This window comes from Oryctolagus cuniculus, chromosome 6 (genome assembly GCF_051225735.1).
Source record: "Oryctolagus cuniculus isolate XC-2025 breed Fujian yellow rabbit chromosome 6, ASM5122573v1, whole genome shotgun sequence".
Taxonomy (NCBI): Eukaryota; Metazoa; Chordata; class Mammalia; order Lagomorpha; family Leporidae; genus Oryctolagus; species Oryctolagus cuniculus.
In genome coordinates this window covers 166,087,635-166,113,313 of record NC_142872.1, presented here as the reverse complement: position 1 = coordinate 166,113,313, position 25,679 = coordinate 166,087,635, and the positions used below count along the sequence as shown (strand labels likewise).

The following is a 25,679-nucleotide window of genomic DNA, read 5'->3' as shown; positions in this document are numbered from 1 at the left end:
CTGAGTGTCAGGGTGAGTGTGGTGTGGGTACTGAGTGTCAGGGTGAGTGTGGTGTGGATACTGAGTGTCAGGGTGAGTGTGGTGTGGATACTGAGTGTGCAGGGTGATTGTCGTGGTGTGGGTACTGAGTGTGTCCAGGGTGAGTGTGGTGTGGGTACTGAGTGTCAGGGTGAGTGTGGTGTGGGTACTGAGTGTCAGGGTGAGTGTGGTGTGGGTACTGAGTGTGTCCAGGGTGAGTGTGGTGTGGGTACTGAGTGTCAGGGTGAGTGTGGTGTGGGTACTGAGTGTGCAGGGTGAGTGTCGTGGTGTGGGTACTGAGCGTGTCCAGGTGTCCAGGGTGAGTGTCGTGGTGGGAGTAGTGAGTGTGTCCGGGCGTCCAGGGTGAGTGTCGTGGTGTGGGTACTGAGTGTGTCCGGGCGTCCAGGGTGAGTGTCGTGGTGTGGGTACTGAGTGTGTCCGGGCGTCCAGGGTGAGTGTCGTGGTGTGGGTACTGAGTGTGCAGGGTGAGTGTCGTGGTGTGGGTACTGAGCGTGTCCGGGCGTCCAGGGTGAGTGTCGTGGTGTGGGTACTGAGCGTGTCCGGGCGTCCAGGGTGAGTGTCGTGGTGTGGGTACTGAGTGTGTCCGGGCGTCCAGGGTGAGTGTCGTGGTGGGCGAACTGAGTGTTTCCGGGCGTCCAGGGTGAGTGTCGTGGTGTGGGTACTGAGTGTGTCCGGGCGTCCAGGGTGAGTGTCGTGGTGTGGGTACTGAGTGTGTCCGGGCGTCCAGGGTGAGTGTCGTGGTGGGCGAACTGAGTGTTTCCGGGCGTCCAGGGTGAGTGTCGTGGTGTGGGTACTGAGTGTGTCCGGGCGTCCAGGGTGAGTCTGGCATGAAAGATAGACGGCCCTGCCAGGCTGCCCAGTGTGGATGAGGAGCGAGGGTTGGGGTGGGAAGGACTCGGGGTTTAGGAGGCCAGGGCCGAGGCGCCGGAGGCGTTGCAGGGGCTGCAGGGCGTCTGCAGAGGCGGGAGCAGGAAAGCTGTGTCCTTGCCCTGCGCCCCTGCAGGGAGCCCAGCTGCGGGCCCAGGAGGGGCTGCCAGAGAAGGGAGCATCTGGAGTCAAGTGCAGGGGTGCCGGCGGACGTCACAGGAGACAGGGCGGCAGCCTTCCTGGGGACGCCGCGGTTCGCCTTAGAGACGCCGGGCGCCGACTGACGGGTCGGCGGGTGCCCTCACTGAGCATGGCCAGCTGGTCCTCTCCTCACCTGCCGCCTTGTTCCGCGGCGCCGCCAGGCACCGCCAGGCACCGCGGGGCCCTGGTCCTGGGCTGGGGTTTTCACCAGTGCTTGCAGAGTGGCACTGGCTGACCTCACGATGCCCACCTTGTACTTACCACGTTAGGATGGACTGACTGACTGACTTAGTTGAAAGATCTGTGGAGTGTTGTCGGGGGGCATAGTGAGGTCTTCCATCCACTGGTTCATCCCTCAGATGCTGAAGCCTGAGCCTAGAGCTCCATCCGGTCTCCCATTTGAGAGACAGGAGACCAAGCACCTGGACCCTCTTCAGCTGCCTTCCCACGCACATTAGCAGGGAGCTGGATGGGAACTGGAGCAGCCAGGACCTCAGCCAGCTCTGCAGTGGGGGTCGCTGGTGTCACCGTGGGCCGTCGGGGCTGTGTGTAACTGACTCACGGGGGAGAGTGTATTTGAAGCTTACAGGAACCAAGTCTTTTTACAAATCACGGCGGGGGTGGGGGAGCCCTGGGGAGGTTTCTCCGAGGCGGCGGCGAGGCCTGAGCGCTCCGTGAAGCCACAGAGGCCCCGTGCAGAAGGCACGTTTGCAGCGGCAGCGGGGACCCGCGGGGTAGGCGGCCGCGCGGGCGGCGGCGTGGGACGGCAGTTTGCTTGGTGACGGTTCCTGAGGGTATGGATGTGTCATCCCTCTCCTTACACACGCTGTATTGCTCACTAAAGTATTTAAAACACTTTTAGACTATTACTCATTAGACCAGTGAGTGGGATGAGTGACTCTGACCTGGGAAGTCCCCGTGGGGGCAGGGGCTCAGGCCCTGCCTTCCCTGGGGTACCCTCCCACCCCCTCGGAAATCCCCGGGGAGGGCAGAAGTGACGGACTTCCAGGAACCACCCCCAGCCCTCCCCGGGGAGCTGGGCCACTCCTCTCCCAGTGGGGTGCAGGCGGAAGCCCCTTCTCAGGATGTGGCTGGGCCCCACAGGAGAAAGGGGAGGCCTCCCCCTGGCTGCTACCACCCACCCCCCCCCCAAGGCCTGTGCCAGGGAGAAGGGCCCGTGGGCCCTGGCTGCTCTCTGGGCCTGTCTTGCCACACTGACGTGCTGCATTGGCAGCAGCCAAGCCCCGAGGACAGGCGCCCCTGCCTGCGCCCTGCCCCGGTTTGCCCTCCTGGTCCCTGGGATGGTGGCGTGCCCGCTTGCTCCTGCGTTTTTGGTCGGTGTCTCTGGGCCAAGAGTTCCTTTTCCATGCTGCCTGTGACTTGACTTTGCGTGCAGGCCCAGGGGGGTTCACTGCTCCCTGTGAGTCGAGTTTGCCCTATGTGGGCGTCAGACTGGCGGGGGCAGGTGTCTGGCTGCAGATGAGGTTCCCATCCTGGCTCTGCCGGGCCGTGGCGTGTGGGCTGTGCGCAGGTGCCTGCGTCTCGGCCCTGGCCTCCCTGAACGCGGGGCAGGCTGGGTTTTGTTTTCTTTGTTTGCAGGTGGCTGACGAGTCTCAGCACAGTCTGTAGACTGTGAGGTGGTCTGGGTTTGTCTCCCGCGGGCAGCAGCAGATGCTCCTGTCCGGTCCCTGGGGAGGCTGCTGTGGGTGTGTGATTTGGTTCAGCCGGCCCGGGGGGCCGTGTGCAAGACGGCAGGTATCCTGGTCAGCAGAGCTGCCCTGGTGTGCGGCCCAGGCTCTGCAGAGCAGGCGTCACCGGCCATCCCGCCGGGGCCCTGACGAGTGGCCCAGGCCTGGGCTGGGCGGTTCTCCGCCATCTCTGTCACTCCCTGCGGTCTGTTTCTGGCTGACGCCCAGTCCAGTGGAAACAGAATTCAGAATATCACGCTGGCCGGGAAGTTCTGGGAAGAGGTCTGCGATCACCTCGTGTTTGGGGCGGCAGGTATTTATTTATTTTATCAGACCCCAGACGCCTGCGATGGCCGGCACTGGATCAGGCCCGAGGCCTGGGGTCTGTGGGTGTCGGGATCCAGGCAGCGGTTGTCACTGGCTGCCTCCCGGGTGCGCCAGCAACGTGCTGGACCTGGGGGCAGAGCCGGAACGTGAACCTGCTCTCTGCCGTGGGACGCTGCTGTCCCAAGCCACGTCTTAGCCGCTGTACCCAGCAGCCCCTCCTCCAGGTGGCAGATCTTTAAATATCCCACCCCCGCCCCGCCCCCTCCCGTCCCACCAAGTCCTACAGAGCCCTGGGCCCTGGGCCTCACCCAGACCTGTGCCGAGGGCAGGCAGCAGGTCAGGGACGCCTGAGCGGGAGGCTGAGCTGAGAGCCAGGCTGTGGCTTAGTCAGTGATCCTGTGTGGCTTGGGTTTTCCTTCTGGAACGTTCGAGTCACCAGGGAGGGAACACTCACTCCGCTCTTCTGTGTCATAAAAGGTCACGCAGCCCACAGACTACAGAGGCTGCTGCCGGCCCCGCCCCCAGGGGGAACCTCAGGGCTGCCTCCTGATTTTCTCGAATTTTCCTCTTTCCTTAACCAGCCCCGCCCCCAGTGTTGTGTCCCTGGGCCCACAGCTGATGACTCAGTAGGCTGGGGGGGGGTATCTAACCCCCTCCGTCTCCAAGGCAACTTCCAGCTGCAGATTCTGTGATTTATTGCACATTACCTGTGGCCACAGACGCTGTCCGCGGTCTGAGGCGTGCACACTTGGTACACAGTGGGCACGCCCTGAGAGCCCGGGCACAGGGGCGCTGAGGCCGCAGGGAGCAGGGAGCAGGTCCCTGTTCCTGGCCCGATGTGCATCAGTCCGCAGAGAGTGCCAGAAACAAGGTCTCCAGGGTCTCCAGCCCGGTGGCCGCCACGGGCCACCGCGTGGGGGGACTCAGGGTCAGGGCTGCACGTTGACTTGGGGGTGCAGGGTCAAGGCCGCATGTTGACATGGGGGTGCAGGGTCAGGGCCGCACGTTGACTTGGGGGTGCAGGGTCAGGGCCGCACGTTGACATGGGGGTGCAGGGTCAAGGCCGCATGTTGACTTGGGGTGCAGGGTCAAGGCCGCATGTTGACTTGGGGGTGCAGGGTCAAGGCCGCATGTTGACATGGGGGTGCAGGGTCAGGGCCGCACGTTGACTTGGGGGTGCAGGGTCAGGGCCGCACGTTGACATGGGGGTGCAAGGTCAGGGTGCCACCAAGTCTATCAGGATTTTGCTGCCTGAGCCCCAGCCCGAGCCCCGTGACTGCATTCAGCCGCCTCTGTGGTGCTGAGCCTGACGCGGCGAGAGCCTGGTTGTCATGGCAGCAGTAAACTGCGAGCTTGGTGCACATCATTGCAGCCATGGAGACGGGAGAGCCCCTGCTGGCTGCGGGTGCCTCTCTGTCCTCAGAGCCACTGCCTCCTGGGGCCCGGGCAGGCCCTGTCCACCCACTGTGGGAGCTGGGGGAGGCAGTGGTGAGGTTTCTGTGTTCTGTCCCTGAGAGCAGGTGATCCCTCGCCTTGGAAGGCATGAGCTGCAGGGCAGCCCGGTGACGTTGTGAGAGACCCCTTCCCAGGCCTGATGTTTTCAGGACAAAATGAACCTACAGAGTGGCACACAGACCCATCGGGTCTGAACAGCGGGAGAGCGGAGCAGCCGAGCCCGTGAGGAGCACGGGGCTGCTGTATCGCGTCTGTTGCAAGGCCGGCCGGGGCCAGGCTTAAACACGCCCTGTGCCTTCTGCTGTCGGTGTCAGAGGGAGAGGGAGAGGGAGAGGGAGAGGGAGAGGGAGAGGGAGAGGGAGAGGGAGAGGGAGAGGGAGAGGGAGGTTCCAGGTGAGGTTGGCGGAGACACCTGGAAACGTTCCTCATCCGGGGTCACAGCCCCTGTGCGAGTCGAGGTGGAAAACCCTGCCCTTGGGCTCACGGCCCCTCCTGCGGGTTGGCTTCTCTGGTCTGCAGCTGGACCATGGGTTCCTAGCCACCAGGGCAGTGTGCCCTGGGCTGTCCTTGGATAGTGGAGGGACCACGGGTTCCTCGCCACCAGGGCAGTGTGCCCTGGGCTGTCCCTTGGATAGTGGAGGGACCACGGGTTCCTCGCCACCAGGGCAGTGTGCCCTGGGCTGTCCCTTGGATAGTGGAGGGACCACGGGTTCCTCGCCACCAGGGCAGTGTGCCCTGGGCTGTCCCTTGGATAGTGGAGAGACCACGGGTTCCTCGCCACCAGGGCAGTGTGCCCTGGGCTGTCCCTTGGATAGTGGAGGGACCACGGGTTCCTCGCCACCAGGGCAGTGTGCCCTGGACTGTCCCTTGGATAGTGGAGGGACCACGGGTTCCTCGCCACCAGGGCCGTGTGCCCTGCCTGGTGATGGCTCCACGCCCCACCCATTGTCCCGTCGGTTCCTCCCAAGGGAGAGCTGGACTGGGGAGCTGGTTCGTTCTCAGAGGAGCCCGAGATGCGACGGCAGTGCCCTGCCGTGAGCCAGGTGGGCTGGGGAGGAGCCCTCCTGAGAAGCAGGAGCAGTGTCTCGTCCCTGCAGGCCCAGCCCTGTGCACGTGCCACTCACAGGCACCTCAGTGCCTTCCGGGTGTGTCCGGGTGCCAGCGCACCAGTGCCGTGTGCAAGACGGGTTGCGTGGTGGTTCTGAGCCTGGCGTGGTGCCTGTCCACCAGTGGCAGACCAACAGATGGACCAGAGCCGTTGGCCAGTGAGGCAATCAGCTGGAGGCCAGGGAGCGCAGGGGTGTGGGTGGACGGCGGGTGTCCCCTGGGCACCTCCATGCTGGCCCTGCTTCCTCCCCAGGTGGAGACAGAGGCTTGCACGGGGCGGCGTAGCGGCACTGTGGTGTGTGGCGGAAATCTTGAAAGCAGCACGGGATGGCGCCGGGAGGAGGCTCTGAGTATCGCGGTCACTGGACAGTTTGGAGAATCTTCCACAGTTGGTTTTTAAAGGTTTATTTAGGGGCCGCCGCTGTGGCATAATAGACTAAGCCTCTGCCTGTGGTGCCGGCATCCCATACGGGCTCTGGGTCAGGTCTTGCCTGCTGTACTTCCAGTCCAGCTCCCTGCTCATGGCCTGGGAAAGCACAGAAGCATAGACGCATAGAAGATGGCTCCTGTACTTGGGCCCTGTACCCACGTGAGAGACCTGGAAGAAGCTCCTGGCTCCTGGCATCGGGTCAGCTCCGCTCCAGCTGTTGTGGCCATCTGGGGAGGGAACCAGCAGATGGAAGACCTCTCTCTCTGTCTCTCCCTCTCTCTGTAACTCTGCCTCTCAAATAAATAAATAAAAGATAAAAAAGATTTATTTATTTATTTATTTGAAAGGCTGAGTGGAAGAGATCGTTAGTCCACTGGATTCCCCCTCAGATGGTTGCAGTAGCCAGGTTTGGCCAGACTGAAGCCAGGACCCAGGAACTCCATGGCAGTCTCCCACATGGGTGGCTGGGGCCCAGGCACTTGGGCCATCCTCTGCTGCCCCCTCAGGCACATTGGTAGGAAGCTGGGTCAGAAACAGAGCAGCCAGGACGCAAACCTGCCTCCCTTGCAGCGTGCCAGCTTAGCCCACTGCGCCGCACTGCCAGCCCCTCTAGTGAAGTTTTGATGACCCGGAAGGTCTGCAGTGCCTGGAAGCCGGCAGTGCCCGGTCCCGCCTCCAGTGGGGTTGGGGATGAAAGCCCCTCCCTGCTTCAGTGCTGGTGGCCCACAGGTGTGGTCAGGTGAGGAGCACCAGCCATGGGCTATGCCGGCATGCCCATAACCAGGGAGTGTACACGCAGGGTGGGCTTGGGGACCAGGCCGAGGCTGCCTTCCCCGTGGGCCGGGTGCGTGAGCAGTGCCCAGGTCAGCCACAAGCGCAGCGCACAGATTCCCCACTGCTCCCTGCCTGCTGCAGCTCCCAAAGTCGGCCTGGAAGGAGAGCCCGAGCCGGAGCCGCCCCCTGGGAAGGGCTGGAAACCAGGTCCCGGAGAGGAGCAAGCGGGGCCCCGAGGGACTTCCACGCACAAGCATGGGCGCACGCGCCGTCACAAGTGACCCTGGCGGTCTTACCCCACCCTAGGAAGAGTCCTCCAATGCCCTCCACTGAGTGAATGAAGGGGGGGGCGGGGCGTTGGGAGGAGTCGCCAGGAGACTGCTGGGGGGGGGGGGACCAAGGCCTAGGAGACACCCAGGAGACACACTTCTACCTCCTCACCTGTCTGCCCCGAGTGACCAAGGGCACAGGTGTGTGTAAGTGAGCTGCCAGTTGTCTCTGTCTTGTCTGCATCGGGGCCCAAAACCTTGGGAACAGGAAGACCCAGCCCTCTCAGGAGGGACCCCAGGGGTTCCTGGGTGGGGTCGGCAGCTGGCAGAGCCCCTCACCCCCAAGCATATCCGCCACAGTCGGGGTCCCCTGACCGCTGTGAGTCCAGGCCCAGAACCCAGAGTGGGCCCGTGCGTTCTCAAGCTGTGCGAGGGAAGTTGTAAGACATGAGTGGCTGAGCTGGGCGGGCCCCGGGGGTGCTCGTCCCACTGGGAAAGGAGCGTGGAGGGCGGGTCCTGCGTGGGAGGGGTTGGCGAGGCGGTGCTCCCTGAGGGAGGGGCACGGAGGCGGCCTCAGTGCAAGTTCTGAGGGTCCGCTTACGCTCAGGGTGGCGGCAGCAGCACAGGACCCCGGGGCGGGGCCCAGGGAGTGACCACTTCCGCCGCTCGAGGGTGGCCCCGGCTCCCCGGAAGAGCGGCCCAGTCCCCGCTGTCACTTCGGCCTTCCCAGCCTCCTGCCCGCTGGGAGCAGCCGCGCAGCAGTGGGGCAGGCACACGTCCTGACCACGTCCCTGGACTGGGCTGCAGCCAGCTGGGGCCTGGCGCACCCTGGAGATGCGACTGATCCTAAGCTCAGCCCAGCTTTCAGGCCCCTCAGAAGGGAACGTCCTGACCCTGAGGCAGTGCGGCTCCGGTCCCCGCTCGGCCCACGCTGCAGGGCCACGCTGTGCCCTGGCTTCCGGCTTGTGTCCTGTGGGAGCCGGAGGCCTGGACCGCGCCTGTTCTGAGCCCCTGCTGCACTGGATCCGACCCCTGCCCCAGGGATCGCGTTTCCAGGGAGGCCCCTAGGGGGCCTTGGGGCAGGGGACTCTGCCCCTCTGCTGTGGCCGGCGTGGCCCGTCGAGGACAGCCTCTTCCCCACGAGGTTTCCGTGGGCTGTCCCCGCCTTCCGAGGTCTTGCCGGGCGTGTGGGAAGCACTGAGGACGGGGGCCTGGGTGCTGGGTGCTGCGCTGTTGGGCCTGCTCGGGGCTCCAGGGGAGCAGCAGGCGTGCCGAGCCCTCTGCACGGCCGTGGTCAGGGTCCGCGGTGGGGGCGCATGCAGCCTCTGGATGACCTGCACGCAGAAGCCGGCCGGGGAGCAGCCAGCTTTCCAACCTCGGTGTCTGGCATGGAGAGGCACGCATGCGTGCAGGGCGGGGCGCCCAGAGTCGTCGTCACTCAGCAGAGACCCGAGGGTTCCCAGATGGTGCCGCTCTGCGAGACTCATCGTCTCGGGAGCACGTGTTCTCACCGGAAACCAAAGCCAAGTGATTCAGGAACTCGGAGTTTTCTGGGTCAGAAATACAGTAAGAACGGCTGACTCGCGCTATTTTTAGTAACGGGACTTTGGTGCGTAGTGATTGAAGTCATGGAATGTTTTAAAAAGCAGAAGGTGTTATTTGAGACAAAGGCCTTTGACTGAAAATTAGAAGTTCCATAAGTCAGCGAGTATTTAATTGCTGTTTTTCAAAGCGCACAGTGGGAAGTTGGCTGGATGGAGTTGGTGGGGACTTGCGTCGGGATAGAGCTTCGTTCACCGCCTCAGTCAAGAGCGTTTCCCGAGGGAACAGCATGGCCGGTGCCCACTGGAGCCAGCCAGCGTGCCTGGGGTCGAGCACCCAGCTGGCCGGGCATTGGAGGGGTGAACCGCTCTCTCCCCGGCTCAGGCTGACGCAGGGGCGCCCCTTGCTGAGTCGGAGTCCTTCCCTCCGGCCAGGTCTCGTCCCGTGGCCTGCTCGGCCTTGCAGCTGGTCCACAGCGCTCACTTCCCAGTTGCTCGCGAGGAGGAGGAGCAGGTGCGAGAGCCGGCGCGAGTTTCCAGGCGTGTTCAGTGAATGCCCAGGTCGGGTGTGGCGTGTCCCTGGGCCGTGGCAGAGACAGCTCGCACAGCCGTTGGGGCGCTGCCGCGTGGTCGTCAGCTCCTCTGAGGCCGTCACTGCAGAGGACACGTCCTGGGGTCCTTGGGGAACTTCCCTGGTGTGTCCTAGCTCCTCAGCGTCCTCAGCCGTGTGTGGGGTGCTGGGCTGATTCTGGGACTCTGACTGGGCACGGGGCACGGGCACCCAGGTCCCAGGGAGACAGGAAGGCAGACATGACGGTGCAGTCTGGCAAAGCGACAGCAGAAGCGGGACTCCAGCCGTGGAGGCCAGCCCGGGGGGTCGGGGGTGGCCCCCAGGGGCCTCACCTTAAGGCTGAGACCAGGTTGTGAAGTGCCTTGGTGTCTGGGGAGCCATGGGGCCGGAGCAGGCGTGATCAGACACCGGCCTGCAGGCTGGAGAGTGCGCACAGCGGTGCCACCGTGAGGCCCTGTGGGGCCCACGCAGGGTAGGAGGGGCCCCAGCCAGGGCCCGAGAGGGTGGCGGGACGTGAGGAGGATGCTGCACGGGGCAGACCGCAGAGGCACGAGCCTGGGCCAAGGCTTGGACCTGCCTGGGAGCCCCCGAGGAGTGGGGCAGGCCCAGCGGAGAGCATCCTCTATGGGATCTGGGCAGAGCAAGGGGAGGACCCAGGAGGGAACAGCTTGCACAGGAAGGGTGCGGTGCCACGTGCACCCAGCGGTCAGAGGGCTTGCCTGCGGTGAGTAGATCGGTACAGCGCCGAGGGGAAGAGAATGGGGGAGGGGTGTGTGGGCTCGCGTGCCGAGGCCCGGCTGCCGCCGCTCTAACACGCGTTCTCTGCTGTTTTCCAGTGCTCGCGCCTCCTGCGCCGCCACCGCCCATCCAAGGATATGCCTTCAAGCCTCCGCCGAGGCCCGACTTTGGGACCTCCGGGAGAACAATCAAGTTGCAGGCCAATTTCTTCGAGATGGACATCCCCAAAATTGACATCTATCACTATGAATTGGATATCAAGCCCGAGAAATGCCCCAGGAGAGTGAACAGGTGCGGTATTCCTCCCTTGCCGCATGCACGTGCTCCTGGCCGCCCAGGCACAGGCGCCACACCACCCAGCCCTCTCCCCAGCACCGCCCGGGCCGCCTGTGCTTTTGCTTGTTGGAGACTGTCTTCACGTCGAGATCGCTATTCAGTGCGTTGGGAACCCCCACACGTGGGTGCCTCCCTGAGTTCAGAGCGTGGCAAGCGTGTGGCCGTCAGCCTGGACGTTGTCTCGTGCCTGCTCAGCCGGTCTCCCAACCTGCAGGGAGTGGGTGGCAGCCCGAGCCGTGGCGTCCCCGTGGCCTGGCTTCCCTGACTCAGCGTGTCCCCCAGCCTGCAGAGAGCAGGTGGCAGCCTGTGCCGTGGCGTCCCCGTGGCCTGGCTTCCCTGACTCAGCGTGTCCCCCAGCCTGCAGAGAGCAGGTGGCAGCCTGTGCCGTGGCGTCCCCGTGGCCTGGCTTCCCTGACTCAGCGTGTCCCCCGGCCTGCAGAGAGCAGGTGGCAGCCATGCCGTGGCCTCCCTGTGGCCTCTTCTCTGACTCAGGGTGCTTCGAGAGGCACCCATGTCACTGTGGACTTGTAGCCCCGGCTCGTGGCTGCTGAGTGGCGTCTCCTTGTCTGTTCGCAGTTTCTTTTTCACGCTCCCATTAGACGTGCGGGCACTGGACCTCCTCGTTCAAGTCCTTGTGCAGAGATGTGTCCTCACTGCCCTCAGAGAGCGCCTGCGAGTGGCTTTGCTGCCTTTGAACGCACACAGTAGTTGTGCAGGGCGGCGCAGTGTGGCGGTTCCAGCTGCCCTGCCACGACTCAGTAGAGCACCTTCCCATGTGCTTATATCCGTATGTTGTACTCAGAGCGAATACAGTATTTCTCGGGACATGTCTATGATGAATCTTCTTTTTGAGATTTATGTATCCATTTGAAAGCCAGAGTTACGGGGGTGGGGGGGGAGGGAGAGAGGTCGTCCATCTGCTGGTTCGCTCCCCAGATGGCCGCAATGGCTGGAGCTGAGCCGATCTGAAGCCAGGAGCGAGGAGCTTCTTCCAGGTCTCCCACGTTAGTACAGGAGCCAAGGACTTGGGCCATCTTCTACTGCTTTCCCAGGCCATAGCAGAGAGCTGGATAGGAAGAGGAGCAGCCAGGACTCGAACCGGCACCCATATGGGATGCCGGCACTGCAGGCAGCAGCTTTAGCCCACTATGCCACAGTGCCAGCCCCTGATGATGAAGTCTTTTACCTGTGTTTTACTGGGTTATTTGTGTGGGGTTTGTTTATTTGCTTTGTTTTTACTGATTTATAGATTATTCTAGGTGCAAATCTATTTAGGGGAATTTTTTAACTTGAATATAATTTAAAATATTTTTTCCCAAGAGGCAGATAGAGAGCTCCTACCCCATGGTTCACTCTCCAGACACCCCCAACAGCCAGAGCTAGGCCAGTGCCAGAGCGGGGGGCCTGTTGCCGCCGGGGCTACGCTGCAGCTAGCTGGGGAGGAGCCGCAGGTGGGGCAGAACCTGGCATCCCGCGTGGGGTGCGGGCATCTTGTCCTGCTGGGAAGCCGCCTCTCTCGATGGTGCCCTGATGAGCGAGCGTTTGCGTCCTCTGGGAGTCCAGGCACTAAGTCTGTTAGGGTCGCTCTCCTACCCGGAGGGCATACGGGGCTTCCCTGACTCCCGCTGGGGGCGGGGGCCACCTGCAGTCCGTTCCTTGGGAACTGCTGGTGTTTCCCATTGACACAGCCTGGCGCTTTGCAGGAGAAATCAGTGGGTTTTACACATGCGGGTCTGTGTGGGTCAGTTCTCATGCATGCGGGTCTGTGTGGGTCAGTCCTCATGCATGCGGGTCTGTGTGGGTCCTGCACGTGTGGCTCTGTTCTGTGTTACGTGTGTGCAGGTCTGTTGTACATTACACACGTGGCTCTGTTCTGTGTTATGTGTGTGGGTCTAGTCTGTGTTAACAGATGTGCTGGTCTGTTATGCACATGTATGTTCTATTACATGTGTGTTACACATGTGTGGGTCTATTTCTGAATTTTCTCCTATCTTCAGGCTGGTAACTCAGAGCTGTGTTGGAGTAAGTGTGACAAGCGCCTTTTTTGTTTTGTTTTGTTTTGTTTTAAGATTTATTTTGTTATCTGAAAGACAGAATTACAGAGAGGTAGAGACAGGGAGAGAGGTCTCCACCTGCTGGTTCACTCCCCACGTGGCTGCAGTAGTCAGAGCTGAGCCGCTCCCGAGCCAGGACTTCTTCCTGGTCTCCCACTCAAGTGCAGGGGCCCACGCACTTGGGCCACCCTCTGCTGCTTTCCCAGGTCGTTAGGATCCAGCTCCATTAGCAGGAAAGCCCCCCGACCCGTCTGGTTCATTCCTTCAATGCTCACAATTGGCTGGGGCTGGACCAAACCAAAGTCAACCACCAGGAATCAGTCCAGGTCTCCCACGTGACGGCAGGGACCCAATTTCTTGAGCCATCACTACTGCCTGTCAGAGTGTGTGTTAGCAGGAAGCTGGGTCGGATGTGGAGCAGCTGGGACTCGAACCAGTGCCCTTATGGGATGCGGGCGCTGCAGGCTGGGACTTTAACCTGATGCGCCACAGCACTGGCCCCGAATTTGGCTGTTATGCTCCCTTTGCTTTTGCAAATAAATACAACAACTTGTCGATTTCTACCAGAAGCCGCTTGGAGTTTTTAAAATTGTGATTGCTTTGAATCTGTGTTGTGTTGTTCTTTGATGCTGTTGTAAATAAGGATTTCAGATGACTTTTTTTTTATTTTTATTTTTTGACAGGCAGAGTTAGACAGTGAGAGAGAGAGACAGAGAGAAAGGTCTTCCTTTTTCCTTTGGTTCACCCCCCAAGTGGCCGCTACAGCTGGCGCGTTGCGGCGGGCGCGCTGCGCTGATCCAAAGCCAGGAGCCAGGTGCTTCCTCCTGGTCTCCCATGGGGTGCAGGGCCCAAGCACTTGGGCCATCCTCCACTGCACTCCCTGGCCACAGCAGAGAGCTGGCCTGGAAGAGGGGCAACCGGGACAGAACCCGGCGCCCCGACCGGGACTAGAACCCGGGGTGCCGGCACCACAGGTGGAGGATTAGCCTAGTGAGCCGCGGCGCCAGCCATCAGATGGCATTTTCAAGGAGGGATGGAAAGACTGGCCGTGCATGTGGTGTTCCTTTATAAAAAGTAATGAAGATTTTCTTAGCTAATTGTGATGTCGCAAAACGCCGAGTTTATTAAAATCTCTGTGTTATCCACTTTGAGCAAATTTTATGGTTAGGTGAGTGAGATCTCAAAGATGGTGAAACTTTGTTGTTGGAACTAGATACAGTTTCACTTCTTTTTGTCCATTTCTGATGCATTTTGTTCATTCGCCTGTCTCCTCGCAGTGGGTTGGAAACGGATGCGATGTTGGATCCGGAGGAGGGAGTGGTCATGCCTGCCCTGGCCATGGGGTTCCTGAATCCTCTGTGGGGCGTGCCCCCTTGGCTGACCACCCCCAGAGGGCGTCCCTGCATCCACGCGGGACCCTGATTGGGATGCAAAGCCAGCCTTGCACTTCTGCCGTGGTGAAGGGGGCAGTGGAGGGCGTGTGCTGGCCTCCCGGGGTCTGGGCCCTGGGAGAGTCGGATGTGAGGCTGGTGTCACTTCTTCCTTGAGCGCAGGGCTGACGTTGTCATAGAAACCACCTGGGCCGGGCGTTTCTGGGCGGGGCTTGCTGTGGCTGCCTGTGTTTCTGCCCCGGCCTGCATCGGCCTGCATCGGGCTGGGCTCGCGGGGCGGGTGCTCTGCACGCCTGCGGGGCTCGCGGGGAGCCTCAGCTCTGGCCTTGTGAGTTCCACCTGGCTCTGTCTTGGTTGGGCTTTCTGGGAGTGTGATTTATTCGTCTTTCCCAGCACTGACTTTTGACTTTGTTGGTTTTTCTGCTCTGATCCGTTAGTGTTTTCCTCATTTTACTCACTTTTGGGCCATCAGTTTAAACCTGTCCCCTTCGTGGTAGCCAAGGGGCCGGCACTGGGGTGCAGCAGGTTGGGCCTCCGCCTGCCCGCCGGCATCCCAAGTGGGTCCTGGTTCGAGTCCCGGCTGCTCCGTTTCCACTCCAGCTCCCTGCTAATGCACCTGGGAAAGTGGCGGAAGATGGCCCAAATGCTTGGGCCCCTGCTTCAGCCTGGCCCAGCTCTGGCTGTCGTGGCCATTCGGGGAGTGAACCAGCGGGTAGAATCTCTCTCTCTCTCTCTCGTCTTTGTCCCTCCCTCTCTCTCTCTAACTCTGCCTTTCAATAAAAATTGAAAAACTAAAGGCAAAGCCGTAGCCATGTAGTTTGTTTCCTGCGTGTCAGTTTTCATTTAGTTCAAAATATCTTCTGCTGCCTGTGATTTCAGGCCCCGCGGGCTTTCACAAGCGAGCTGTGAAATATTTACGCTCCGAGCGAGTGCTGCCGCTGACCTCGGAGTTGGCTCCCGCGTGAGCACGGTGCGTGCTCCGTAGACGTCAGTGCGGCTGTGCGGTCGAGCCTGTGATTTCTCATGCCGAGCAGTTCCTAGGCGCGAGAAAAGCATGCGTGCTGGCTGCTGTTGCGTGGGGGCTCCGTTCGCGCCGGAGGAGGCTGCTCCAGCCCCGGCTCCTGAGACACCTCCTGTCCATGTGCACGAGGACGTGTGTGCCCCTTCGCGCACCCTGAGCTCTGGTGGACGCGTGCACAGCTGTGATTGTGGGCAGCGCTGGTGCACTGCTGATGCCTTCAAGAAACGCCCTTCTTTATCACCGAACAGTGAAGATGGGCTTGTGTGGACATTCACGTACCCGGAACGTTCTTAATGGTTGTTGTGTCCCACCCCTGCACTGAGTGTGTGTGTGCAGGGCCCACCCTGCGGACAGCAGTCACTGTTGTCTGTTGTCTCCACTCCTGCACTGAGTGTGTGTGTGCGTGTGCAGGGCCCACCCCACGGACAGCAGTCACTGTTGTCTGTTGTATCCCACTCCTGCACTCTGAGTGTGTGTGTGTGTGTGTGTGTGTGCAGGGCCCGCCCCGCGGACAGCACAGTCACTATTGTCTGCTGTGTCCCACTCCTGCACTCTGAGTGTGTGTGTGTGTGCAGGGCCCGCCCCGCGGACAGCACAGTCACTGTTGTCTGTTGTGTCCCACATCTCTGAGTGTGTGTGTGTGCAGGGCCCGCCCCGCGGACAGCACAGTCACTGTTGTCTGCTGTGTCCCACATCTCTGAGTGTGTGTGTGTGTGCAGGGCCCGCCCCGCGGGCAGCACAGTCACTGTTGTCTGTTGTGTCCCACATCTCTGAGTGTGTGTGTGTGCAGGGCCCGCCCCGCGGGCAGCACAGTCACTGTTGTCTGCTGTGTCCCACATCTCTGAGTGTGTGTGTGTGCAGGGCCCACCCCACGGACAGCAGTCACTGTTGTCTGTTGTGTCCCACGTCTCTGAGTGTGTGTGTGTGCAGGGCCCGCCCCGCGGGCAGCACAGTCACTGTTGTCTGCTGTGTCCCACGTCTCTGAGTGTGTGTGTGTGCAGGGCCCGCCCCGCGGGCAGCACAGTCACTGTTGTCTGCTGTGTCCCACGTCTCTGAGTGTGTGTGTGTGCAGGGCCCGCCCCGCGGGCAGCACAGTCACTGTTGTCTGTTGTGTCCCACATCTCTGAGTGTGTGTGTGTGCAGGGCCCGCCCCGCGGACAGCACAGTCACTGTTGTCTGCTGTGTCCCACATCTCTGAGTGTGTGTGTGTGCAGGCCCGCCCCGCGGGCAGCACAGTCACTGTTGTCTGTTGTGTCCCACGTCTCTGAATGTGTGTGTGCAGGGCCCGCCCCGCGGGCAGCACAGTCACTGTTGTCTGTTGTGTCCCACGTCTCTGAGTGTGTGTGTGTGCAGGGCCCGCCCCGCGGGCAGCACAGTCACTGTTGTCTGTTGTGTCCCACGTCTCTGAGTGTGTGTGTGTGCAGGGCCCGCCCCGCGGGCAGCCATCACACTTTGTTGATCCTCTCTCTTGCTGCCGGTGCTCGCTCCACCCCGCCCCGTTGCTGCTTGTTTCCTGTTTTGTGTCTGCCTTTAATTTCTGTTTCCCTTTCCCGTTCGAAGTCATTTGATGCTTTTAGTATTCTGCTTATTCGCCCTATTGGCTTTTTAAAAGCATTTATGTACTTATTATTGAAAGTCACACTTGCAGAGAGAGGGAGGTCTTCCACCCGCTGGTTCACTCCCCAAATGGCTACAACAGCCAGGGCTGGCCCAGGCCAAAGCCAGGAGCCAGGAGCTTCCGGGTCTCCCACGCGGGTGCAGGGGCCCAAGCACTTGGGCCGTCCACCACAGTAGCAGGGAGCTCCAACCAGTGCCCACATGGGATGCCGGCCCCTCCCTGTATTGGCTGTTAACTTTAACTCTGTTTTACTTTCTAATGATAGTCTTACAGGTTTTTCTATGTTTCTTAGAATTAATACTGTTGCTTTATACATGAGATACCTTGTCTTGTGCTTTTTATTTCTTCCATTGACCAATATTTCCATCTGGCAACAGTGCCTCACCCTGGAGGATGTCCACTAGCCTGCGAGCTGCACAGGTCGGCCAAAATCAGTTCCTCCAGCATTTAAAAGTACTAGGCAGATGTGTGCATTTCATCATCATTTTTTAAAGTTTTTTTGCTGGATATAGAATTCTGAATTGACAGTTTTGGTCCCCAGCTTTTTTTTTTTTTTTTTTTTTTTGAGAGGGAGAGACAGAGAAAAGGCTTCCATCATGGTTCACACTCCAAATGGCCACAAATGCTGGAGCTGCCCTGATCCGAAGCCAGGAGCTTCTTCCAGGTCTCCCACTGCTTTCCCAGGCCATTAGCAGGGAGCCAGATGGGAAGTGGAACAGCCGGGTCTCAAACCGGCGTCCGTATGGAATGCCAGCACTGCAGGCAGAAGCTTCGTCCGCTACGCCACAGCGCCAGCCCGGCCCCAGCTTCTTTTTGTTTTTTTTTTTTTTGTTTTTTTGTTTTTTTTTTTTTTTTTTACAGGCAGAGTGGACAGTGAGAGAGAGAGAGACAGAGAGAAAGGTCTTCCTTTGCCGTTGGTTCACCCTCCAGTGGCTGCCGCGGCTGGTGCGCTGCGGCCGGCGCACCGCGCTGATCCGATGGCAGGAGCCAGGAGCCAGGTGCTTTTCCTGGTCTCCCATGGGGTGCAGGGCCCAAGCACCTGGGCCATCCTCCACTGCACTCCCTGGCCACAGCAGAGGGCTGGCCTGGAAGAGGGGCAACCGGGACAGAATCCGGCGCCCCAACCGGGACTAGAACCCGGTGTGCCGGCGCCGCTAGGCGGAGGATTAGCCTAGTGAGCCGCGGCGCCGGCCCCGGCCCCAGCTTCTTACATGGTCTGCTGACTCCATGCTTCTGTGCGGCGTCGGTTACTTGCCCTGCGTGCAGTCTGTCTCGTCCCTGAGTTTTGCCCTTGCTCCCGCCCAGTGTTTGTGCCGCACCTGGTGTGGTTCTCTTTGCTTCCTCCGTGGGATTCCTTGAGCTGGGGTCGGGTCGGTGTCCCTGCCTTTTGTGAGCTCCGCCAGCGTTGGGAGAGTGGGCGTCTCCTCCTCCTCCGTGCCCTGGCCATCACATGCGTGTTGGATCGCTGACTTCCAGATTACTGACTTGCTTTTGTGAACTGTCAGATAATTTTTTGAGTGTGTTTATTTGAGAAAGATTGACAGAGCGCCTGCTGTCTGCTGGTTCATTCTAATGCCCTCAACAGCCAGGACTGGAGCCAGGCTGGGAGCTGGGAATCGGTGCCGCTCTCCGAGGCGGGGGCTGGGGCTGTGCCGGGTCCCCGTCGCTGCCCGCTCTCCTGGGCGGGGGCCGGGGCTGTGCCAGGTCTGCGCGCTCTCCCGGGCGGGGGCCGGGGCTGTGCCGGGTCTGCCCGCTCTCCCGGGCGGGGGCCGGACGGGGCTGTGCCCGGTCCCCATCGCTGCCTGCTCTCCTGGGCGGGGCCCGGGGCTGTGCCAGGTCTGCCCGCTCTCCCGGGCGCTCTCCTGGGCGGGGCCCGGGGCTGTGCCGGGTCCCCGTCGCTGCCCCACCCCCGCCTCCAGGGTCTGCGTTTGCAGGCCGCTGGCAGTAAAGCTGGTGCCCACATGCAGGAGGCAGGGTCTTGACTGGCATCGTAAATTCCTGGTTGGTTTACTCTTGTTTGTTTAGAAGGCGGAGAGAGAGACAGACAGAGGGAGGTCTTCCTCTCCTGGTTCCCTCCCCGGATGCCGCAGCGGCTGAGGCTGGGCCAGGAGCCAGGGCTCTGAAACTCCACGTGGGTCTCCGTGCGGGTGGCCTGCTGCCTCCACGGTGCCCGTGAACAGAAGCTGGACTCGGCAGTCAGACTCAGAAGCGGGGACTCAGGTTGGAGTGCTGGTGCCCCCACCCCCGAGCTTTTTCTTGGATTGTTGGATGTTGTGGCTTTCGGTCCCAGAGTTTAGGTTTGGTTCTCTGGCGCAGGGGCCGCTCCCCTCGGTTCCGCATTTACTGCCGGGGGTTTTTGGTGTTTCAGTCTCAGCACCCCTGCTGTGGTGGCCTGGGCTCATGTCTGGGCTGCTTCTGGGCCAGCTTTGCCTCTGGCGACGTCACCTTGTCGGGCTCAGGCGTGGTCCTCGCGGGCGGCTTCCGTCGAGCCGGTCGGGTCACTTTTTCCAAGTGACCTTCCCTGAGGGCCCGCTCCTCAGCCCTGGACTCCACGGCTCTGGAAACTGCTTCCGGCCACGCCGCCTGCTGTGGGTCACCTGTATTGTTTTAGTATCGGTATCTCAAGGTCCTTGCCGTGGGCTCAGACGGGCGTTCTGAGCATCAGCTCGAATGAAACAGGCGACGCGCTAAGTTTCATCGTTTATTTGGTGAGAGAAACGCCCAGGAAAGTGGACTTTATTTAAGGGGGAAAGGAGTGTGACGGGTAAGCTGGGTCCACAGCAGGCAGAGAGCAGGCCGGGAGCCACGTGGGAGAAATCCACAGGCCAGAACCACGTGGGCAAAGCCTGCGGTTGGGAGAGGACAGGAACGCAGAGCGAGCCTGCACACCTTTTATCCCCTTCCAGGAGGGGCGTAGTACAGGTGAGATCCGGTCAGGGCGCAGGCGTGGGCTCCCAGCTCGGAGTCTGCTGCTTTCTTCCCGTCGGCCTGCCTGTCTCACCTCCATGGTCAGGGCCCCCAGCTGCCGGCTTCCTAGTGCCAAAAGCAGCTGTCTGTTTCTCTTGTTCAGGGTGGGTGGGTAAAGCCGATGCCGGTGACTTTGTGGTGGCCAGAGACAAGTCTCAGCTGCAGCCATGCTCATTTGATGACCTGGGCTGCTCCCTCCTGCGCAGACTTCTGTAGGACGGTGTGCAGAGACTCAGCAAGGGCCGCGCTGTCCAAGGAGGGCGCTCCAGCCTCCCTGGGGCTTGGATTGCGTCAGATGCCCCATGGCACCCCGGGGATGTGCGTGGTGATTTGGTTTTGAGTTTGCTGGGGTTAGAAATGTGTGTCTGTGTGACCTGGGGCCTGCTCCCAGGCCCGCAGTGCCGCCGTGGCAAGCAGGCGGGTCGCCTGGCTTTTGATTGGCGGTGCTGATGGAAGTGCACCCGTCCTGGCCACACTGCGCCACACCTGTTGCGGTCAAGCCCTGCGGCCAGCAGTGCCCTCGGGTCACAGAGCGCCTGGGGCTGTTTGTGGCCTAGGTTTGAGCCCAGTTGGGAATTCTGGCTTCATTCAGTGTGTGAACCTTTAGAATTCTTCATTCTGCTGTGAATTCAGATAAACCTTGGCCAAGGTTCATGCTTAAAACTCTCAGGGTAGAGCGGCGCTGGGAGTCAGGGTGTGTGCTGGCGGCGGGACCCTCCCTCCCTCCCTCCCGCAGCGGTGACAGTGTTCACTGGCAGAGTGGGAGGGCCCCGAGTGCCTGGTGCCTACCCCCCCCACGCCCCCCGCCTGTCTCCTACCGCACTGCCGCCCCTGAAGGCACAGCACCTGGCCCGGCCAAGTTCTCGGAAGCTTGTGCGGTGCCCAGGCGGGTTGCAGTAAACCCGGCCCTGAGGCTTGTGCGAGGCCGTGGGAAGCAGGCCTTCGTTTCCCAGCTCTGCGCTGTGCTGCGCGCAGGGCGTCCTCGCCTCTGGTGCCCCCAGTCGCTGGCGGAGCGGCTGCTGCGGGGCTGGGATTCCACGGAGGCCGGGGCCTCACTCGGGGAGTGCCCAGGCCGCGCGTGCTACCGCGAAGGCTGACGAGACGGGGAGTGGGCTGCAGGGAGGAGCGTGGTTGCTCTGCCCATCCTGGGTGAGTTCCGCTGCGTGGCACCAGGACAGCGCTGTGGGAGTGACCGTTCTGCTCCTGGGGCAGACAGGGCCGCCTGCAACCCCCACTTGCAGCTCCGTAGCTTGGACCACCAGCTGCCGGTGCGAGCGTAGACGGGCCCAGAGTCTCTGGAAGGCAGTGTGTCGTCGCGGTAGCCTGCTTCCTGTTACTGCTGCGTGGCCCATGAGGCTGGGAACAGAGAGGTTTGGAGGCTGAGTCCAGCAGCACAGCACCAGCTCTGACGGGGACCTCGCTGGGCGCCTGGCAGGCGCCCCCTGGAGAGGGAGGGGCCGGTCTCTGACCTCCCGCACAGCCCAGCTCTGTCCAGAGCAGGTGGTGCAGCCTGGCTTCTGTAGGACACGGGACAGCATGGGGCCCGCGGGCCGTGCTGTGGGCCGTTGTGCCCTGATTGTGGTCAGGGCACGGGCTGAGAAGCCCGCGTGTGCGTGGTTCTCCCGTGGTCACACGGGATGTGCAGGTGCAGCACCCCAAAGAGGCCCCTCCAGCTGTCAGCCGCCGGGCACGGGGGCAGAGTCAGTGTTTGGTCTGGGAGGAGGGTGGGGCTGTGGAGGGTGGGTGTTGGGCGGGTGCCCGTGGGTTAGGTGCCCGTGTCCCACAGCAGAGCGCCTGGCTTCCTCCAGTCCTTCCTCCGGGCAGGAGGTGGCTCAAGTGACTGGGCCCCCACCACGCACGTGGGAGACCTGGATTCAGCTCCGGATCTCCGGCCTGAGCCCCAGCCAGGGGTGGTTGGAGGATCTGGGGAACGAGCCGCAGGCGGGAGCTGCGTCTGCCTGCAGCTGCGTGCGTGTGTCCAAATGCGGGTTTTAAGGCAGACGTCCTGGAGGCGGATGCTGGTGAGGCTGCATAATGTCACTCAGCTGTGTGCGCTTACAGTGTGCGGCTTCGCGCTACCTGCGTTTTACCACGATTTCACTGAAAGGGCCAGTCTGCGGCCCCGGATGCCCAGGCTTGGGCCCGCGGCCCGCGGCTGCCTCAGCGCTGGCTGGGCGCTGCGGCTGAGGGTCTGCTCGCACTCCGGGGCGGCCCTCCCTGTGCAGACCCTGTGGCGGCTCCCTGGACAAACAGATGCCCCTTCCCCCTGCTAACAGCCGAGCGCTGGGCCAGCTGCTGGCGTCGCAGGCCGTGGGCGGTGTCTGTCTCCCAGCTCGCTGAGAGCTGTGTCCGGCAGCAAGTGAGTGCTGACGGGCTCGCTGGCCAGCAGGGACAGCCGGCGTTGACACGGAGCCCCGTCCACGGCGCGGGTTGTAGAGGGCGGCCTTGCTCTCCGTAGGTGCTGCGTGCAGGAGGCGCCGGGTGGCCCTGGCTCCGGCGGCCGGCCCTTCCCGTCTGCAAGCACGTCTCGGGATGACTTTGCTAAGTTCCCCCGCGTAGAGATAAACCGTTCTCTGTATTTTATTGGGATTAAAGTGGATTTGCTTCAGAATTGAATATTCCAGACCATAAATATAGCATGTGTGTTCTTTTTTTTTTTTTTTTTTTTTTTTTTTAACAGGCAGAGTGGACAGTGAGAGACAGAGAGAAAGAAAGGTCTTCCTTTGCCGTTGGTTCACCCTCCAATGGCCGCCGCGGCCAGCACGCTGCGGCCGGCGCACCGCGCTGATCCGATGGCAGGAGCCAGGAGCCAGGTGCTTCTCCTGGTCTCCCATGGGGTGCAGGGCCCAAGCACCTGGGCCATCCTCCACTGCACTCCCTGGCCACAGCAGAGAGCTGGCCTGGAAGAGGGGCAACCGGGATAGAATCCGGCGCCCTAACCGGGACTAGAACCCGGTGTGCTGGCGCCGCTAGGCGGAGGATTAGCCTAGTGAGCCGCGGCGCCGGCCAGCATGTGTGTTCTTTAAAAAATGGCGTTTCCAACATCAAAAATCTGTAATTCCAGAAAAGGAGTTGTGAGGGGCCGGCATGTAGTGTAGACGCCCAGATCCTGAGCTGGGGAGCCTGGGTTTAGTCCCCCTCCACTGTCCCTTCCTGCCCCTGCTCGGGTGCAGCCTTGGGAACAGCAGGTGACAGCTTGAGTGCCTGGGTCCCTGACCCCGTGCGGGGGACTGGCAGCCGTCGCGGGCCTGTGGGGCGTGCACTGTAGCTGTGGGGGGCGTGTGTGCGCGTGCCTTTCAAGTGCGATACAGACGCGGTGAGAACGGGGTGCAGCGTGGGACTCAGCCCCCGTCCGTCCTCCTGCACGTCTGACTGGTGGGGTCCCCTCAGCCCCTGCTCGGGGCTGCTGCTTTACTGACGACCCCGTGCCTGAGCTGCCCTCCAGTCCCAGCCGGGGTGGGGGGTGGGGGGCAGCGGAGGAAGGCGTATTCATTTGAAATCAGACTGACAGAAGGAGAGAGACCTCCATCCGCTGGGCCAGGCCAGAGCCAGGTCCTCCGGGTGGCAGGGGTCCAGGCGCTTGGGCCGTGGTCTCCTCTGGTGAATTGGAGTGGAGCAGCACTCAAGCGCGGGTGCCGGTGTCACGGGGCAGCTGAACCCCCTGCGCCACGACGCCCGCTCGGTTCGTACTTTTGTCCTGAGGAATCTTTGTCCCCCAGCTCACAAAGCTTCTCTTCTGCTTTCCTCTGGAAGCTGCCATCCGCGCACAGTCATTCCTTCAGAATGCTAACCCAGCCTGTCACCGCAGGCGGAACTGAACGCTGACGGGTGCTGATTGCCCGTGGGCTGCTGGAGCCGCTGCGCCGGGTTTTGTTTGTTTCTGCACCTGTGTTTGTCGGTGAGCTTGGCCATGGCCCCTCTTGCTGATAAAGGCTGCAGGCCTCCAACTGAGCCGGGGTGTGTGCCCATGTGCGCTGGGCAGGGTCGTTTGAATTTGGGTGGAGGGTTTTATCCCTGGCTGTGAGTGGAGGCCCCAGAAGAGCCATCCACGCATGGGAGCACAGCCGCCCAAGGAGCTGGGAAAACTCAAGGTGAGGTTGCCCTTGGCTGCAGGGCAGGGAAGGCGGGGCAGATGCTGGAGCCCCTGACCGTCCTGGGGCCTCGGCCGTGCTGCCCAGGCAGAGCTCCCTGGGCCCTGGACACTCGCCTCCCAAGGCCGAGCAAGGACAGCCTGGGCCAGCCTTCTTCCAGAGACGTGGCGGGGCCGTGCTGGGAGGCAAACACGCCAGCGCAGCAGAGCCCTGGGTCCTCCCCACGGGGGTCTGCGTGGGTCTGCCACCCTGGCCCTGCTCCTGACCGCCTCCCCTGTGCTGGGGCTGGAGGCAGGGGCAGGATTGGGGCTCCCCGCGTCTGCGCCTCACGGACGCTGTGCGTGGGCCCTCTGAGGTGCACGGCCATCCTCAGCCCGTGGGAGGCCACGGCTGCCCCAGCGGCACACACAGTGTGTTTCAGATGCCTCTCTCTGTCCGGCCGTGGGGGAGGTAGATGGAGCCGGGTGTCCACCGGTCTGCTCTGTGCCACAGAGGAGCTGCTCTGTCCAGCAGGTTTCTGTGGCTGTGGTGCCCCAGGTTCAAACAGAACCGGGCCGGAAGGGGCCTGTGCCCCCGGTGACCCCAGGAACAAGGAAGGCCAAGGCCCTTGGTGGCCTCTGCTTACACAGCAGGGCCTCTGTCCCGCTCCCGAGGCCGGAGTTGACCTGGGATCCCTGTGCCCGGGGGTGGCCCTTCGGAGTCGGGATGGAGAGCGCCCCAGCCTGCGGCTTTGGAGCAGGCCCGTGGCGCGCCGCTGCGTGCGGGTCTGCGGTGTTGGCGCGGCCTGCAGGCACTGACCTCTCTGACTTCTGGTTTCAGGGAGATAGTAGAGCACATGGTGCAGCACTTTAAAGCCCAGATCTTCGGCGACCGGAAGCCGGTGTTCGACGGGAGGAAGAACCTGTACACGGCGATGCCGCTGCCCATCGGGAGGGAGAAGGTACGGGCGCTTCTCTCCGCGTGCACACGTTTCCTCGTCCCCTCGGAGCGGGCCACCGCGTGGCTGTGCCCGTGCCCCGGGATCCGCCAGGAAGCTGTGTTGTGGTTCTTGGTGGTGGGGGGTTAAGTACAGAATACACCTGCCCCACGTGCACACACCCAGAGTACAAGCACAAGCCGCCACCAGACGAGAGCCTGGACCAGGGAGGGTGGGGGCTCCTGTCTGCTGCAGCCGGCGGCACGTCTGAGAACTCCCCCGGGAGTCGTGGTTTATTAAAGTGTCGCCTCTCCTTTTATCTTTATCCTCATCGTAGCTTTATTTAAAAAGTAATAAAATTTCCACCTAGAAGTTGTCACTTCTTGGCACTGTTTGAGCCATGCCGCTGCCGCTGCTGCCAAGAGGGGATGGATGGGTGTTGCCGGGAAGCAGAAGAGCGGAGCAGAGACCCGGCTCAGCCCACCCGGGCACAAACCCGCCCCGAGCCGCCAGCCGCACCGCCCTCTGCCCAGAGGCCCCACGCCGCTGCTGGCCTGCGTCGGGGAGGGGAGGGGCCGCAGCGGCCTGTGATCACTGTAGGAGGAGTGAGCTGACCCTCCCAGGGACAGCCTGGAGCTGTGCCAGAGGTGGTCGGGGACGCGGGACCCCCGCAGATGGGCATTCTGTGAATCTGAAGTGCCCCGACCTCACAGCCTTACTGTAGTTGGCACACTTGTTTCTGTTCAAAGTTGAATCAAGGGCAAAGCGCAGGCAGGCTGCGCCCAGTTTGTGTTACCCCTGTCACGCGGGAGCCTTCCTGGGGGTGTGGGTCGGAGGGTGACCGCCTGGACCCAGGGTGATGGCGCGTGGGGACCGGATCCTCACTCTGCTTGTCTTCCCGCGGGGTCACTGCGCAGACAGGCAAGGAAGCGACCCTGCGGTGGGAGCTTGCATTCCTCACCAGCTGCCACACCGGTCCCCGGAGCGCCCTTGGAGCCGGGGTTCCTGGCGCTGGGGTCCACTGTCAGGGGTCCAGTGACTGATGTCCCCGCTCTGTGGTCACAGCCTGCGCCCGGAGCACAGCTGGGGGCGCCCGCCCCAGTGCCCAGTGGGTGCTCCGTGCCCTTCAGCTGAACCCCGGCAGCCACTGCCCCCACTCTGGTGTCGAGTTGCCCCTTCCACACCAGCCTTCCCTCGGCCTTTCTGTTTATAAGAAGATTGATGTATCTGCCCACGTGACAGGGACGAGAGCGGGTGCAGGGAGGGAGCGCCTCCGTC

The 25,679-nt window shown here is 61.9% G+C and overlaps 1 protein-coding gene across 1 annotated transcript in view; it reads left to right on the top strand.

Moving 5' to 3' along the window:
- Nucleotides 1–10,140: 10,140 nt before the first annotated feature.
- Nucleotides 10,141–25,679, top strand: part of AGO2 (argonaute RISC catalytic component 2) — a gene marked incomplete at its 3' end in the record, with an annotated part of 43,431 nt that continues 27,892 nt past the window's right edge. Inside the window, 2 exon segments of the mRNA NM_001082710.1 lie at nt 10,141–10,298; nt 24,305–24,425. Of these exon segments, the coding sequence (NP_001076179.1) occupies nt 10,222–10,298; nt 24,305–24,425 (198 nt within the window). The 5' untranslated portion in view covers nt 10,141–10,221.